This window comes from Lontra canadensis, unplaced genomic scaffold (genome assembly GCF_010015895.1).
Source record: "Lontra canadensis isolate GAN:19392208 unplaced genomic scaffold, GSC_riverotter_1.0 scaffold23, whole genome shotgun sequence".
NCBI classification, from domain to species: Eukaryota; Metazoa; Chordata; class Mammalia; order Carnivora; family Mustelidae; genus Lontra; species Lontra canadensis.
The window spans coordinates 9,492,879-9,510,839 of NW_022631017.1; the positions used below are offsets into that span (position 1 = coordinate 9,492,879).

At 40.3% G+C, this 17,961-nt stretch overlaps 1 protein-coding gene across 4 annotated transcripts in view; it reads right to left on the reverse strand.

The window, feature by feature from the left end:
* DNAH8 (dynein axonemal heavy chain 8) overlaps nucleotides 1-17,961 on the reverse strand; it is a 332,430-nt gene that overhangs the window by 6,937 nt on the left and 307,532 nt on the right. For all 4 annotated transcript variants that reach the window (XM_032862300.1, XM_032862303.1, XM_032862302.1 and 1 more), the window contains 2 exons: nucleotides 17,612-17,764; nucleotides 17,344-17,533 (listed from right to left, as the gene is read on the reverse strand). In XM_032862300.1, the coding sequence (XP_032718191.1) occupies nucleotides 17,344-17,533; nucleotides 17,612-17,764 (343 nt within the window). The remainder of the gene's footprint in view (nucleotides 1-17,343; nucleotides 17,534-17,611; nucleotides 17,765-17,961) is intronic.

The following is a 17,961-nucleotide window of genomic DNA, read 5'->3' on the forward strand; positions in this document are numbered from 1 at the left end:
CATCCTGGCTCATAAGGCACTGACACCCACTGTCAATCAAAAAGCTGATGTTCTAGGTCAGGTACAAGCCCTAGCAACTGGCCCTTCAGTAGATAGAGCAGGTTGAGTACACGGGAAGAGCATCTGCCACTGCACTGAGGTGGGATGGCATATTGCCAAAGATGGAGGCCAGATTGCCCTCGAAATACAGTGGCTTGGTTAATGCAGTAACAGCATGTCCTATGTGTTCTAAACAATGCCCAAGGTAACTTATAAGAGTCTGGGGCTATCCACCAGAGTTCCCAACCAGTAAGGGATTGAAAAATTGATTATATTGGGCCCTCCCTCTGAGTGAAGATTCTAAATATGCCTTTGTTTGTGTAGATACCACATCTGATCTAAGCCAAGCTTTCCCCTGTCACCACACAAAGCAGGCAACCACCATTAGGGGACTAGAGAAGTTAAGCAGCACATATGGATACCTTCATTGACTAAGACACTGATTAGGGGTCACATGCCAAAGGTCATGATGTATATAGGACTGGGCAAAATCACATGACATGGCATGGCAGCTCCATCTCCCCTACAACCTGCAAATTGCAGCGGGGGGGTGGGGGGTGCACTGTGAAAGGACAATTGGAATATGAAAGCAGCAGATTAAATTAGAAATAGGTAAAGCCACCTTGGCCCAATGAGATATGGTAGTCTCAGGCTTTAATACACAACACTTGAATGATCAACTAGTAAGGCCTGTTGCCCCATATGCCCCATATGCCCCATAGGGACCCCTGCTAAGGTCCCTAATCCCATACAAGTATGGAAATTGCAGGAAACAGCCATTGCCCCAGATCAACATGTTATGCTACTGAGAACACCAACCCCCACTATGCCTAGGAAAGGAATTACCATACTGGAAATTGCAATGGGATGTCCTGCTGGGATGGGTATTACTTCACACCCCTGGCTAAGGGGGAGCTACTCAATCTTCACTGGGATCCCACTGTCCTGCTGCAAGCCAGACCCATTGAAATGTACTATGCCTGAAATGGAACATGCACCCCTGAAAGAGGGGAGAAGGTGGGGTCTGACATATCTCACCCCCAGTCCATCAGCTCACACCTGACAGGGCTGCCTCCCTCCATCAACATGGATGGTATGCGCAACCAGGTCAAGTTCCTGAAACTGCCAGTTTCCCTCTCCTCAAGGCCAGGTGGGTATGTAGTTTTCCCCTGGTACAATCCTTTGGCCACAGTCTTTGTCTGTCCATTGGCCTGGAGGATGCTCTTGCACACACAGAAGCCCTTACTAAATCCATTCAGCAAGCCTTGAATGAGAGCCAACAGAGCATGTCCTTACCAAACACTGAAATGTCTCTACTGAGAAAAAATATCCCAACATAGGATGGCCTTGGACATTATTACTGCCTTGCAAGGAGGCACCTCTGCCATTATATAAAAAGAATGTTGTGTGTTCATTCCTGACGAGTCTGCTAATGTATCATCTTTATTAAATCACACGAGGAGATCAGTGAATGGCCTGGGTAATCCAACTCCCAGCCCTGGGGACTTAGTAAATCAGTAGTTTGAACCATGGAGGTCTTGTTGGAGAAAATTTTGACTCATTTTGGAGTCATTGTCTTAATCTGTGTTTTCTCTTACATGTGTCCATACTTTTGTTGTGGCATCTGCCTGTGGTGTAGCCAATGGCTGCCCAAAGAGCCTCCTCTATGCTAGTGAAACCCCTTGCTGATGGCTCAGGTCTCGTTGCAGAAGAGGGGGGCCCAGGAGATTGTAGGAGCTGGTCATCAAATGTTGGGGAAGGTCATCAAGAGGACATGGCCACAGGCTGACCCATGAGCTTCACCTGGGCAATTGGAGGCTCCTCCCCACCTTCCCTGTCCTTGAAATGTGTGTTCCACCTGCCTTTCCTGCTACCAGAGGCTGCCCTAAGGACATAGCCTTGAGCTAATAATGTGCTGTTGAGGCCGTCTGGAGGATATACATGATTGGACCCAGTTAAGTCCTCTGTGTAAACTTTAAATATTTGGTGTGTGGGTACAGAGATCTGAATAGCTCGTGGCCACCCAAGATAAGTCTCTCTTACAAGTAAGTGCCCTTACTTAATAAAACCTGCCACCTTCCAATCTGGAGGGGCCTGCCTCTTCCTTCAGTCTCTCCCTGCCTTCTGCATAAGGGGGTTGTTTTCAGATTACACCTGGAAAGCTCCCCAGGAAGCTATAAACCAACAATGACCACAACAATAATAAACAATTCTTTCTGGCAAGTCCTTCCATGAATATCATTTTCATCATTCAACACTAAGCATACCTCCATGTGGCATATTAGATGCTATGTATCCAAGCAGAGTAGTTGGAATTCAATTGACCCTATTTTGTGATATTTTAAAAAATTCACTCCTGATCTATGAATCTACAAGGTCATAATGCACAAGACATGAGTCTTGGTCTTAACCATCCATCTGCACAAATTGAATAATTGAATTTTTCTCTAATATTTTAAATTCTAACTAAATTGTAAATTTAACCTCTCTCCATATGGCATTCAGGACAATGACATAAGTGCCAGATGATGCATGAATGGGATTCTCACTCATGTAACACACCTGCTTTGAAGACTTCTGTCATTGTTGGAAAGCTCTGAAAATCTCTAATGCCATTAGGGTGAGAGCATCTCTTATCTCCTCCCTACTGGGGAGTACGCAGGATGTTGTTTAGTTTATGTGAACAGTACCCCTCCTGATTTAGACAACACCCTTAGTATGCTGGTAGATGGGATCTGGAATACAGATTATCTTGAGCTGTTAAGAAAGGAAAAGGTTAAATAAATGTACTTGAGGGCTGAAAGTGGAGGGTAGGGGAACTGTTCCATGGGCCATTCTCACCCAGAGAACATGGAGAAGACACATAATTTTTCAAGTCTTCATAGTTTTGCTTTGGCTTCCTAAAAAGAAAAACATGATCTTGTGGAATTCAAACTGCAGTAAATCCACTGAAATGTTCATTATTGAATTAAAAAAAATGAATGACCATCTTTCTTGTCGACTAATATCAAGGCTAATGGAATCAAAATCTGTGTTTTCTGAAGCCTGTATAATTTTAAAAGACTATTGATACATTTTTCTTTATAAAAACTTGAAAAGCAGCACTTTTGTCTTGGCACCAATTTAGTTCTAATAATTCTTAAACCAAATTTCAATCATCAGTGCTGGAAAAGTGATTCATGCATTCATATGTTTGACTCTGAAGCGAGTGGGGAAAGTCTTCACCAATAATAACCTTCTGTTCATGAGATATTACCACCCACATGGAAATGGGTGATTTGACTATTCAAACATCTGAGTTGCATGAGGTCCAAATGAGATGTTTTGAAAAAAAAATTTTTTTTCCCTTCAAACTCATACAGCACAATGAAATCTTAAAACACTTGTCAAGTATGTTCTTTAAAAAATTCACTGTTAAGCTGGGGTTATACTTTGGAAATTCAGGTCTAAAGTAACACTTGTTATGTCTTAATTCCTATAACAATAATAACCCAACATTTCAGCAAACTAATTACTATTGTTTGACGTGTGTAGTCAGTCGGCTTAAAGAAGGCTGTAGAGTTCAAGTGTCACTTCAAACAAGGCCTAAGAAAAGCCGAAAGAAATAGCTAATCGGGAAGGTTGCTTGTCTCAGTTTGATCAGGAGGAGGCTGGTATTCTGTAATGACAGTCCTATCAGCCATTTTTTTTTTCTTTAATAAATGAGCCAGTCCTTATGTAATGGGTCTTAGGTTGGGCAGTATTTCCTGTCTTATTAGTTACCAAGCCTCCTGGTAGCATCTCCAAAGGTGAGGAGAAATGATATTCCTGCCACAAGTGTATGACCGGCAGTTTTTTCCCCAAATGAGAAGCAAACGGAGTTCATTGGTAAATTAAATAAAGGTCAGAAATCATTAAACAAAGATGGGGTTGATCCACCCAGCTGAATCAAAAGGCACCAGGCAGCTCTCCTGATGCTTTGCTAGATGCTGTAAGGTGGGGAATCTCAAACCTGCCTGAAAATTAGAACTATCTGGGAAGCCTTAAAACTCCCCATTCCCAGGCCACAACCCAGATCAATGAAGTCAGAATCTAGAGGTAGGACCCCAGCATCAGCACTGCTTCAAGGCAGGGCTTCTCAAACGTTTATGTTTCATAGGTATCAGCTGGGGAAGCAGCTTGTATCAAACACACATTATGACTCCATAGGTAGGTCAAGAGTGGGGCCTGAGGTTCTCTGTTTCTCTCAAGCTCCCAGGTGATACCGACGCCATTGGCTGGTAGACCACATACTGGGTAGCAAGTCCAAGGCCTGGTTTCTTCACACATTAGAATGACCCAGGTGAGCGTTTAAGAAAACTAATTGTACAGACTCCAGAGGCCTCCTCACCAGAGGTTCTGATATAATTGGTCTGGAGCTCCAGGCATTACTATATATTAAATGTCTCTCAGGTCATTCAGTTGGAGAGGCGGGGCTGAGAGCCACTGTTCTGTAGAAAAATCTCCACAGCGGGCTACTGACAGTTCACTGACCCACATTTTTTTAAGGAACATATTTGACAAGTAGGAACAGAAATGCCTCACAGTACCAGCAAAACAGTAGGAAGGCTGTCAGTAGTACGAGTGGACTCCTTCCAAAGTTCCCTGAGGCACATGTGTTCCCCGGGATGTTGTTAATCCAGGACACGGTTGGCTCCAACAGAACCTGAGTACAAGTGGGAAAGCTGGGCCTAATGGCAGCCTCTGCTTCATCTACCATACCCCATGCACCAAAGTGTTAATTCCCTGACCTGTGCTCTCTTCTCTGTGTGCTACTTTATGCTTCCTTTCCCCTGCCCCACCCAAACCCTCCAGTGTTCCCTTGGGAGTGGTTCGATGGTTAACCGACTCCCATTTTCCCACTTCTGCACAGGACATTCCATCTTCTTCCTCTTACTGGAGCCTTGCTCAACTCTAAAAACACAGTCCTTCCCAGTTTTTCCTTCATCCTTTATGAGAATCTCTGGTGCTCTGACAAGCACATCCTCTGGCCACATGCCCCAAATACTGTCTGCCCCCATTCGCTAAGCATCCTCCATCATCTGGGCTGCTTCAGCCTCCATTCAGAATCTTGACCTCTCCATTCCCCAACCTCGTCTTTTCTGAAGACCTCCTGAGCTCCAGCTTTTCTTCACTTCTTTCCTGTGCATCTAGAGCCATTCTTTCCATCACTTGCCCAGCAAAACTTCAACCCTAGATGAATCCAAATGTCCCCCTTCATACACCTATCCCAGACCACTGAGCAACAGACAATTACACAGTTGTGACTAACCCTGATGGGATTCTCAAAACCACCCAGCAATATTTCCTTGTCCCCCTCAGTAGCCCACTTTCTCAAACACCTGCCATTCTTCTTAAATCTGTCTTCTGACACCTTCTTGCTCCTGAAATCACTTTGCCTCCTTCTTCAAGGAGAAAATAGAAAGTGTCAGACAGGAAGTGCCTTAACTTCTTGCCATCAAACTGACAAACTCACTTGCACCTACCCTCTTTCCTTCCTTATTACTCTTACTACAATGGGTGTGGTTTTCCTCCACCTGCTCGGAGTGCGTCCCTCCACTTGGGAGCCATTCCCTCTTTGCCTCTTTAACCCCTCTCTGTTATCTTTGCACTCTCTGTTTTTCTTACTCTCTCTCTCCTAGCTTCTTCCCACATGTATTTGAATAGATTTAAGCTTCTCCTACCATTAAAAGAAAAAAAAAAGAGAATCTTATCTTCTTTCAACCACTCCTCCAACTTGCTTGTCCTCTTCAAAGCCAAATTTCTTGAGAAATTGAGAAAATTTTCCTTCCTGTCCATACTCTGTCTTTCCATTTCCTGTTGTCTCACTCACTCACCTGAGGTCTCACTCCTCCACTTCTCCATCCACTCCATTGACACTTCCTCTACCAACAGTTTCCTTATCAATAAAGTCATCTGACCACTTTTGGTCCTATCTTACTTGACTCTAGCAGCATCTGTCACTACTTCCTACTTCCCCCTCTTGTCTGCTACCACACTATGCTTTCTTGGTTTCCCTCTTCCAAGCTCTTTGCATGTGAGAGGACCATTCACAAGAATTGGGTGATCTGAAACATGGCAATACACAAGCAAATGTAGCAGAATCTTCGTAAGGATGGCTTAGGAGGAAGGTGACTTGATGGTAGTATTGGTGAGGTTCACAGGAGGATGGAATATTCTATATTGGCAGTTGGAAGTGAAGAACCAGAATCTTAAACCAGGACTTTGGATGAGTCAGTCAAAAGTAGGGATAAATAGTTACATCTGTGAGAATGGCTGATGTCATCCCCGTAGATACCAGGGCCAACGGCAGAACTTGCTTGAGAAGAGCCTACAAAGTAGACCAAGAAGCAGTCCTAGGAGAAGTAGAAGGAGAAACAAGGAAGGTAATAGATGAAAACCAAAGTGTGAAAGAGTTTCCAGAATTGACATTCTAGTATAGTTAAGGGGAATGAAGTTGTCAAGGAGGTCACTAGAGTTGGTGGCCCTGGAGAGAGCAATGATGAGGCTGGCCAGATTACAAGGGATTAGACTGTTGGTAAGGAAGATAAACAGGTACAGAAACTAGAATGATAAGGGATGTGGTTGTGACTGAAGCCAGGTGCACCTAAGCCCCTCCCACACGAAGGCAAGGAAGATGGGTTGTTACTCAATCTGGAGGCATTTCTAAGATGTCCAGTTCTCTTATCATTCTGTGGTCTGCGGACAGAGCAGGTAAGGACTATCACTCAGATAGAGGTTTAGCACCCTGAGGTTTACCTGGCTTCCTGCAGATGTTAGAGTGTGTTCTGGTTCTACAAAAACAGTAGCCATGGGGCATGCTTAGGATTGTTATGGGATTAGAAGAAATCTCCCAGTTCCTTCCAATCGCAAAGTTCTGTTAACTCTCCGTGTACTTTTCCACCCCACAAATAACAGGCTTTTATAAGACAAGCATTCAGAGAGTGCTGCTAGTTGATGATGTTGCCTGAAAACAAATTCACAGGCAAGAGGTTGTAGATGATTTTACTGTAACAAAAGATTACGGGACAAAAAGTATCTATCCCTTGCTTCAGCAAAATCCTCTCTAAAAATCTTGATTTGTACCACTATATAAGTTGTCACTGATATCTGCTATGACAGACTGACGTGGCTTTTTGACACACTGAAGAGAAAAGAGAAAAACTAATGCAAGTTGGCATCAAGCTCCAGACTGAGTTAAATATTTGGAGAATAATGATACTGCATGGTTCCATTTCCTATAGAGGTGTTAGGCTGGAGACTACATTCAGCTTCTGCACTAGCAGCACCTGTGAGTCATACCTAACATCAAATGGTAAACCATGGCCATCAATTAAGAGGTTTTACAAGGTGGTCAATACCCACTTGAAATCAAGCTCATAATTCATAGTCCCCACTTATGACACAGACACAAACACACACACAAATGAGGATCAATCAGGTGTACATGATGCTCTGAAAAGATACACCTGTGGGAACCAGCGACCGAACAAATCCTTCAAGAATCCTGAGAAGCACAATCTTAAACAATATGTGAACATGTGTACCAATGATTGCCAGGAAAGCCCAGTGGAGCACAAAGGTTCTCTTGGCCCTGAGAATCCATTGGGAGGCAAATCCATGTGCTGCCAAAAGCCGAGCCATCGAACAAACGTTATGGGGGTCATGAATAGAGAGAACTTGACCACTTTCATAATCAAACCGAACTGACACATGATTGCGCTCAACTGCTACAAGAAATGACTGTGAAAGGGGCTGAAAATACCACTCCACGGCGGCTGGCAGATGCGGTCTCTTCAAGTAAGACTGATAAAATATCAGGCCACCATAAGGCAAAGGAGCAATGCTATAAACAGCATCAGCTCAGGCACAGACTGTGTGTTGCGGGGGACACAAGTCCTGTCACCTGTCATTGTGGCAGTGTGGGTCCTGAAGTCACTTAGGCCCGAGGAGCAATCACCAGAGGCATGATGGGAAAATATATCAGACATTACTGGATGCCATATTATAAGAACATAAAACAAATGGTCATATGTGTAAATGTTTTTTTGTATGTCTTATAGCCTAGGTGATTTTGACTATATGTATTTGTGATTAAACTATGGCCTGCCCAAACTGCATTGTGTTTTACTTAAACATGTTTTTTTTTTTAAATTTAAAAAAGCCCATTTGCTTAAATACCTGGAGCCAAAGAAAGAAATTTCATCAACAGAGACTGGATTAGAATATATAAAACCCAGGAGATCTAGTCATGCTGAGAAATCAATTATTGAGGTCAAACAGTGACCAGAGAGGCTTCCAATTGGAAAGCACTTTATCTGCTGGCACACTGCCTGTGAACATGCATGCAGTTAATGTAATCTTTATGTTTTCCAGATTTGGTCAGGTAATATGGAACAGAAAGTAAATTGTTTCTCATGTCAAGAGAAGGAAAAGGAAGTAGACAAGTGATTAGTGTGCAGAGAAAGTTGACCTCTGCTCTTCTATGCTATAAATAGAAAGCAATCATAGAAAGTCCAGGGCTTTCTAAGACATGGAGAGTCATGAGAGAAAGAATCAAAGTTTAAGCTGAAAATGGAAATGAAGAGGAGAGGAAGGATTAGTATTATTAACAAATAGAGAAACATGTATGTCTGTATTTGTATTTCTTTAAATGTTCTGGCTTGTTAACATTTCTTAAGAAATAGTAACAATTAAAGGTTAGTTCATATTAATACTTTGCTATTTTAAGTCATAATTCTAATGGGGAAAAAAGCAATCATTGAAAGAGATTGTGTGTTGTAATACACGACTTAATTTGTCTGCATCTATGGAAAGCCAGGGATCAACCAACCCTTCTCTCTTGGCTTCTGAATATCAAAAATGTACTTAATGACCTCACATCTTTTTAAAAATCACTGATCTTTATCCATCTCCTGAACTCCAAGTTGGCCAACACGCCTCTCCTCCTGGATGTCCTACCAGCACTAGCTGACAATTTGAGTGTTTCTTGTTTTCCTCTCAACCTGTCCCTCTTCCAGGGCTTCCTGTCTGGAACAGGCCTTCAATCTCAGCCATTGCCACTCTCTGTTCCCTCAAAGATCCCCCATTTAATCACCCCATCAAATCTGTCCCTTCTCCTTCACCTGGTTAAGATCCCAGGCTCTCTTCCTTGGACTTGGTAAGTCTCATTGCTCTGGACCTCCATATTCCAGTCTACCCTCTACCTTCTCCTGGGATTATCTTGTGATCTCTGTGGACTTCCAATTGCCTTTATGATGTGGCCTAACCTCCCCCAGAAGACTCTGCACTCCAGCCTCACTGCCATCCTCCTCTGCTCCCTCTTCCTGAGCTCTGGCCATACTGTTGTCCTTCTTTCCTCAAGCCTTATCTTTTCTCAGGCCTCTGGCTGGAATGCCCTTTTCTGAAGTCCCTGCCAATTCTACTCTGTGCTTCCTGTGTAAAGCTCTTCTGGTCTTATAAAGCTCTTCTCTTTGGCAGAATTCATCTCCCTGTCCTCTGTACTACTGCGGCACTCAGTTCTCACTTGGGTGGAGCACTTATCGCATTATGTTAAAGTTGCTGATGGGTCTGTCTTACCAATCAGATTACGAGCTCCTTTAGGGGATGAATTGGGTCTCAAATCTCTCTCCATTGAAAGCACCTAGCGGAAGGGCTGGCAAATGGAAGATGGTTAGACAACCCTAATTAAGTTAAGTGTTATTTCTTCAGGCCCTCAAGCCAGGAATTACCTGGTGACAACTCACTCATATTGAGGGCTGGTAAGGAGGAAAGAGAGATTCACAAGTAGATTCACAATCTTAGAACCATAATAAAAATGTTTCCTCCCCAAATTCAGTGGAAATTCTGGGAGAAAAATAGATAAGTGAAATCTAGGAGCTGTCCTTTACAAATCTAAAGCCTATTAAAAAATAGTATGCTGTGTATAGTTTTGTAAGCTCATAAAAACAGCCATGGTTAGTGTTTAAGTTTAGAAAATGTTTAGATATTTGAAAATGCATGAAGTGAATAAATGTATGTGTATGGAGAACAATTCTGGTGTACCATTTTTTTAAAAAGGTTTTATTTATTTTCTTGTCAGACAGAGATCACAAGTAGACAGAGAGGCAGGCAGAGAGAGAGGAGGAAGCAGGCTCCCCTCTGCCCGCTGAGCAGAGAGCCTGATGTGGGGCTCGATCCAAGGACCCTGAGTTCATGGCCTGAGCCAAATGCAGAGGCTTTAACCCACTGAGCCACCCAGGTGCCCCTGGTGTACCATTTTTTGAACTATTATTTATTTATACAAAGAAAATTGCACAAGTTGTAAGTGTACAGCAGCTTGATGAATTTTCACCAGGAGAATAGCCATGTAACCAACATCCAGATCAAGAAATGGAACATTCCTTGACCTCCAGGAATCTCCTTTTGCCCTTCTGCAATTACTGCCCTCTGTCTCAAGGGCAACCACTAGTCTAACTTTTAACACCATGGATTTCTGTCTTGCCTGTTTTGATTCATTGTATAAATGGAATTGTACAGTATACATACATTATACATAGACTATAATGTATACAGTATAACACACTGTAATGTGTTCTGTTTTATTTCCTTCACTTAATATTTTATGAGATTCAACCATATTGTGAGTAGCAATAATGCTTCTTAAATTTGTATTTGTGAATATTTCTTAGATTGTATTACTAGTGGAGCTATAGGGTGCTGAACTGTAAGGAACCCAACATTACTTTATTTTGGCCAGGAATTACCTCAAGTAGCTATGAAACCAGAAGTCAACCACAAGAAAAAAATCTGGAAAGACCCCAAGTACATGGAGGATAAATAACATGCAACTAAACAACGAATCAGCCAACCATGAAATCAAACAAGAAATTTTAAAAATACATGGAAACACATAAAAGTGAAAACACAATGGTCCCAAACCTTTGGGATACAGCAAAAGTGGTTCTAAGAGGGACGTAGTAATAATAAACGCCTAGCTCAAGAAGCAAGAAAAGTCTCAAAAAAAAACAACCTAACCTGTACCTAGAGGAGCTAGGATAATAATAACAAATAAACCCTAAAGCCAGCAGAAGGAAGGAAATAATAAAGATCAGAGCAGAAAAAAATGATACAAAAACTAAAGAAACAATAGAATAGATCAATGAAACCAGGAGCTGGTTCCTTGGAAAAAATTAATAAAACTGATAAACCTCTAGCCAGACTTATCAAAAAGAAAAGGGACCCAAATAAATAAAGTCACAAATGAAAGAGAAGTAACAACCAACATTACAGAAATACAAACAATTAGAAAAGAATATTATGAAAAATTATATGCCTACACATTGGACAGGATAGAAGAAATGGACAAATTTCTAGAAACATATAAAATACCAGAACTGAAACAGGAAGAAATAGAATATTTGAATAGACAGATATCCAGCAAAGACATTGAATCAGTAACCAAAAACTCCCAACAAACACAAATCCAGGATCAGATGGCTTCATAGGTGAATTCTTTTTTGTTTTTAATTTTTTTCAGTGTTCCAAAATTCATTGTTTATGCACCACACACAGTGCTCCATGCAATACCTGTCCTCCATAATACCCACCACCAGGCTCACCAAACTCCCACCTCCTCCTCTCCAAAATCCTCAGTTTATTTCTCAGAGTCCACAGTCTCTCATGGTTTGTCTCCCTTCCGATTTCCCCCAACTCACTTCTCTCCATCTCCACATGTCCTCTGTGTTATTCCTTATGCTCCACAAGTAAGTGAAACCACATGATAATTGACTCTCTCTGCTTGATGTATTTCATTCAGCATAATCTCTTCCAGTCCTGTCCATGTTGATACAAAAGTTGGGTATTCATCCTTTCTGATGGAGGCATAATACTCTATTGTATATATGGACCACATCTTCTTTATCCATTCGTCTGATGAAGGGCATCTTGGTTCTTTCCACAGTTTGGCAATTGTGGCCATGCTGCTATGAACATTGGGGTATAGATGGCCCTTCTTTTCACTCCATCTGCATCTTTGGGGTAAATACCCAGTAGTGAAATTGCAGGGTCATGGGGGGCTCTAACTTTTTCTTTTCCTTTCTTTTTTTTTAAATTTCTTTTCAATGTTCCAGAATCCATTGTTTATGCACACACTCAGGGCTCCATGCAATACATGCCCTCCATAAGACCCACCACCAGGCTTACCCAAACCCACACCCTCTCCCCTCCTAAACTTTCAGTTTGTTTTAATTTCTTAAGGTGTCTCTACAGTTTTCCAAAGTGGCTGCACCAACTTGCATTCCCACCAACAGTGTAAGAGAGTTCCCCTTTATCCACATCCTCTCCAACACTTGTTGTTTACTGTCTTGTTAATTTTGTCCATTCTAACTGGTGTAAGGTGGTATCTCAGTGTAGTTTTGATTTGAATCTCCCTGATGGCTAATGATGATGAATGTTTTTTCATGTGTCTATTAGCCAGTTGTATGTCTTCTTTGGAGAAGTGTCTGTTCATGTCTTCTGCCCATTTTTTGATGTGATTATCTGTTTTGTGTGTGTTGAGTTGGAGGAGTTCTTTATAGATCTTGGATATCAGACCTTTGTCTGTAGTGTCATTTGCAAATATCTTCTCCTATTCTGTGGGTTGCCCCTTTGTTTTGTTGACCATTTCCTTTGCTGTGCAGCAGCTTTTGATCTTGATGAAGTCCCAAAAGTTCATTTTCACTTTTGTTTCCTTTGCCTTTGGAGACATATCTTGAAAGAAGTTGCTGCGGCCGATGTCAAAGAGGTTACTGCCTATGTTCTCCTCTAGGATTTTGATAGATTCCTGTCTCACATTGAGGTCTTTTACCCATTTCAAGTTTATTTTTGTGTATGGTGTAAGTGAATGGTTGAGTTTCATTCTTCTATACATAGCTATCCAATTTTCCCAGAACTATTTATTGAAGAGACTGTCTTTTTTCCACTGTATAATTTTTCCTGCTTTGTCGAAGACTATTTGACCATAGAGTTGAGGGTCCATATCTGGGCTCTCTACTCTTTACACCTTAAAGAACTGGAGAATCAACAACAAATTAAGCCAACCCCACACACAAGAAGGAAAATAATCAAGATCAGAGCAGAGATCAATGAGATAGAAACTAGAGATTCAGTAGAAAATATCAACGAAATGAGAAGCTGGTTTTTTGAAAGAATCAGTAAGATCGAAAAACCACTGGCCAAACTAATCCAAAAGAAAAGAGAGAAGACCCAAATTAATAAAATTATGAATGAAAAGGGAAAGATCATGACTAACAGCAAGGAAATAGAAACAATCATCAGAAATTATTATCAACAGTTACATGCCAATAAGTTAAGGAACCTAGACAAAATGGATGCATTCCAATAAACTTCCAAAACTGAATCAAGAAGAAATTGACAACCTTCATAGGTGAATTCTACCAAACATTTAAAGAAGAGTTAATACATATTCTTGTTTGGTGACTAAGATAACATACTTTTAAAAATTATGTTAAAATTATAAGAAAAACCTTATTCTTCTCAAACTATTACAAAAAATAGAAAGGGAAGGAAAACTTCCAGATTCATTTTACAAGGCCAGCATTACCCCGATACCAAAACCAGATAAAAGACATCACAAAAAAAGAGAACCCCAGGCCAATACCTCTGATGAATACAGCTGCAAAAATCCTCAATAGAATACTAACAAACCTAATCCAACAATACGTTAAAAAAAAAAAATCATTCACCACAATCAAGTGGGATTATTCCTGGGATACATGGATCATTCAATATTTACAAGTCAATCAATGTGATACATCACATTAATAAGAGAAAGGGTAAGAATCATATGATCATTTCTCTCTTTTTAAAAGATTTTATCAATTTATTTGACAGTAGATTTTATCAATTTATTTGACAGTAGATTTTATCAATTTATTTGACAGAGAGATAGTAAGAGAAGGAACACAAGCAAGGGGACTGGGAGAGGGAGAAGCAGACTGCCTGCTGAGAAGGGAATGGGGCTCTATCCCAGGATCCTGGGATCATGACCTAAGCCAGAGGCAGACACTTAACGACTGAGCCACCCAAGTGTCCCCATACAATCTTTTCAATGGATCCAGAAAAGAGCATTTGATAAAGTACAGTATCCATTCATGAAAAAAAACCCTCAATAAAGTACATTTAGAGGGAACACACCTCAACATAATAAAGGCCATCTATGAAAAGTCCTCAGCTCACATCATCCTAAATAGGGGAAAACAGAGCTTTTCCTCTATAGTCAGAAATAATACAGGGATGTCAACTCTCACCACTTTTTTTCAACATAGTACTAGAAGTCCTAGCCATAGCAATCAGACAACAAAAAGAAATAAAAGGTACTCAAATAATCAAGGAAGAAGTCAAACTTTCACCATTTGCAGATGACATGATACTCTGTATAGAAAATCCTAAAGTCTCCACCAAAAAACTGCTAGAATTCATGCAACAATTCAAGTTGCAAGAAACAAAATCAGTGTGCAGAAATAAGTTGTATTTCTATACCTCAATAATAATGCAGCAGAAAGAGAAAATAGGGACTCAATCCCATTTATAATTGCATTTAAAATAATAAGATACCTAGGAATAAACCTAACTAAAGAGGTGAAAGACCTGTACCCTGAAAACTATAAAAACTGATGAAAGAAATTGAAGATGACACAAAAAACTGGAAAGACAGTCCATGATCATAGATCATTAGAACAAATATTGTTAAAATATCTAACCTACCCAAAGAAATCTACACACTTAATGCAATCCTTATAAAAATTCCAACAGCATTTTTCATAGAGCTAGAACTAACAGTCCTAAAATTTATATGGAATCACAAAAGCCCTGAATAGCCAAAGCAATCTTGGAAAAGCTAAGCAAAGCTGGAGACATCACAATTCCATACTTCAAGTTATATTACAAAGTTATGGTGACCAAGACTCTATAGTCCTGGCACAGAAATGGACACACAGATCAATGGAACAGAATGGAAAATCCAGAAATGAATCCACAATCACATAGTCAATTAATCTTCAACAAAGCAAGAAAGAATATTCAATGGTAAAAAGATAGTCTGTTCAACAAATAGTGTTGGGAAAACTGAACAGCAACATGCAAAAGAATGAAACTGGACCACTTTCTCCACCATACACAAAAATAAGCTCAAAGCGGATTAAAGGCCCAAATATGAAATCTGAAACCATAAAAATCCTAGAAAAGAACACAACCAATGACCTCTTTGACATGGGCTGGAGCAACTTCTTTCTAGATATGTCTCCTGAGGAAAGGGGAACAAAAGCAAAAATAAACATTAGGGTTACGTCAGAATAAAAATCTTCTGCAGTCAGAAAAACTAAAAGGCAGCCTAAAGAATGGGAGAAGATATTTGCAAATGACATACCCTATAAAGGGTTAGTATCCAAAATACATAAAGAACTTGTGAAACTCAATATCCCCAAAACGAATAATCCAATTAAAAAATGGGCAGAAAATATGAATAGACGTTTTTCCAAAGAAGACATGCAGGTGGCCGACAGACACATGAAAAGATGCTTAGCATCACTTATCATCAGGGAAATGCAAATCAAAAGTACAAGATATATCACCTTACACCTGTCAGAATGGCTAAAATCAACAACACAAGAAACATGAGGTGTTGGAAAGGATGGGGAAAAAGGGGAACACTCTTGCATTGTTGGTGGGAATGCACACTGGTGCAGCCACTCTGGAAAACAGTATGGAAGTTCCCCCAAAAAGTTAAAAATAGAACTCCTCTATGATCCAGCAATGACCCTACTAGGTATTGACCCAAAGAATATAAAATACTAACTTAAAGGGATACACACACCCTGATATTTATAGCAGCATTATCTACAATAACCAAATTATGGAAATAGTCAAGTGTCCATCAACTGATGAATGAATAAAGAAGAGATGTTATATGGGGCGCCTGGGTGGCTCAGTGGGTTGGGCCGCTGCCTTCGGCTCAGGTCATGATCTCAGGTTCCTGGGATCGAGTCCCGCATCGGGCTCTCTGCTCAGCAGGGAGCCTGCTTCCCTCTCTCTCTCTCTGCCTGCCTCTCTGTCTAGTTGTGATCTCTCTCTGTCAAATAAATAAATAAATAAATCTTTAAAAAAAAAAAAAAAGAAGAGATGTTATAGACACACACACACACACACACACACACACACACACACACAGGCATATTACCCAGCCATTAAAAAAGGAATGAAATCTTACCATTTGCAACAACATGGATGGAGCTAGAATATTATGCTAAGCAAAATTAAGTCAGAGAAAGATAAATATCATCTGATTTCATGCATATGTGAAATTTAAGAAAAAAAAAAACAAATAAGCAAAAGGAATAATACACAGAGAGAAAGGCAAACGGAGAAACAAACCAGTAACTATGTTACCAGAGGGGAATGGGGTGGAGGGATGGGTGATACAGGTGATGGGGACGAAGGAACTCCCTTGCTCTGATGAGCACTGGGTGATGCATGGAAGCAATGAATCACTATATTGTACACCGGAAACTAATATTACACTATAGGTTAACTAACTAGAATTTAAATAAAAACTTTAAAAGAAAGAATTACTTCAAGTAAAACTATCCACATTATAGTAGATTAAAAAGTTGCCATGTTTTAGAACTTTATGAATGCCACATTTTTAAAATCTGAAACACTAACCATGGTGGTTTTTATGAGCTTGCCAAATGATATATAGTTTATTATTATGTCAGTAGACATCTGGTCAGTAATTTAGTAAAAATGTCTAGAGTGAAAGAAGAAATGCAGCAGAATCACAAAGCACAATTTCAGGGGGGGAACTGAGTGGGGACAGACTCTAGAAGTTCACTCAACAAAAGTTTTGCCACAGGATTATTTTTGAAATTGGTCTAACTTCCTGAAATCTAGAAACAATTTTTGCCTATTTGGGTGCTTCATGTTTGTCATTTTCATAAAAATTTAAAATTAAGATGTGAACAAAACTTTACTATTTCACATGTCCTGACCACAGACTTGCTGAGGCAGATGAGAAGAAAAATGGAAGGGTTGCTTCCATTATTGTGGAAGCAATGGTAGAATGAATTTCAGATCGAATTTGTAAAACAAATACAGAAGGTTCATCTGTGGTTTCCAGCATTTGAAAGCATGTGTTCAGCACTTAGCAAGCTGTACCTCCAGTGGTATTATAATACGTATTTATTACACAGTGCTATTACACCACTACCCTCACCCTCCAACTTTTCCCACTCTCCTATGAGCACCTACCTTGGGGATTAAAGAAACCAGTCATCCAAAATGCATTGGGCCTCCCTTCAAATATCCAAGTAGAAAATTGAGCATTTCTTTCCAGAAGTTCAGTAAACCAGAAGCCCAGTGTGGATGAATCCCAGGACACTCTTTTCCAAATCTGAGGTATGCGAGCATCATACATGTTATCCAGGGCATCTCTCAAATTCTGAAAAGGAGTGAGTTAAAAGATAAGAATGGGCAATACCAACAAAAGAGGGAAATGAAAATTGAGATCATAGCTCACCTCACTCATAATGATTGTCCCTTCAATGGCCAATTTTAGATCACTCAGGCTACTGCGAAGTATTGAGATGACTTTTTGCATTCTGTCAATTTCTTGTCTAAGAAATATGTTCATTGAATTGAGATGTCCCATCTTTATCAAACGAGCTTTCACCTAAAAAAAAAAAAATAGCATACAAGAAAGGATTTTTTTTTCTTTTTTTAATCATCTGTCATTTCTCTTCCAATGAGCTCTTCTTTCTCTATTCTTTTTCTTCCTCTGGATATATCTCTACTAGACCAAATGGATTCTAAAATATCTCTTGTGGAACCAAACTTGACATTAAATTCCCCATTTACCAGGCCTCAAAA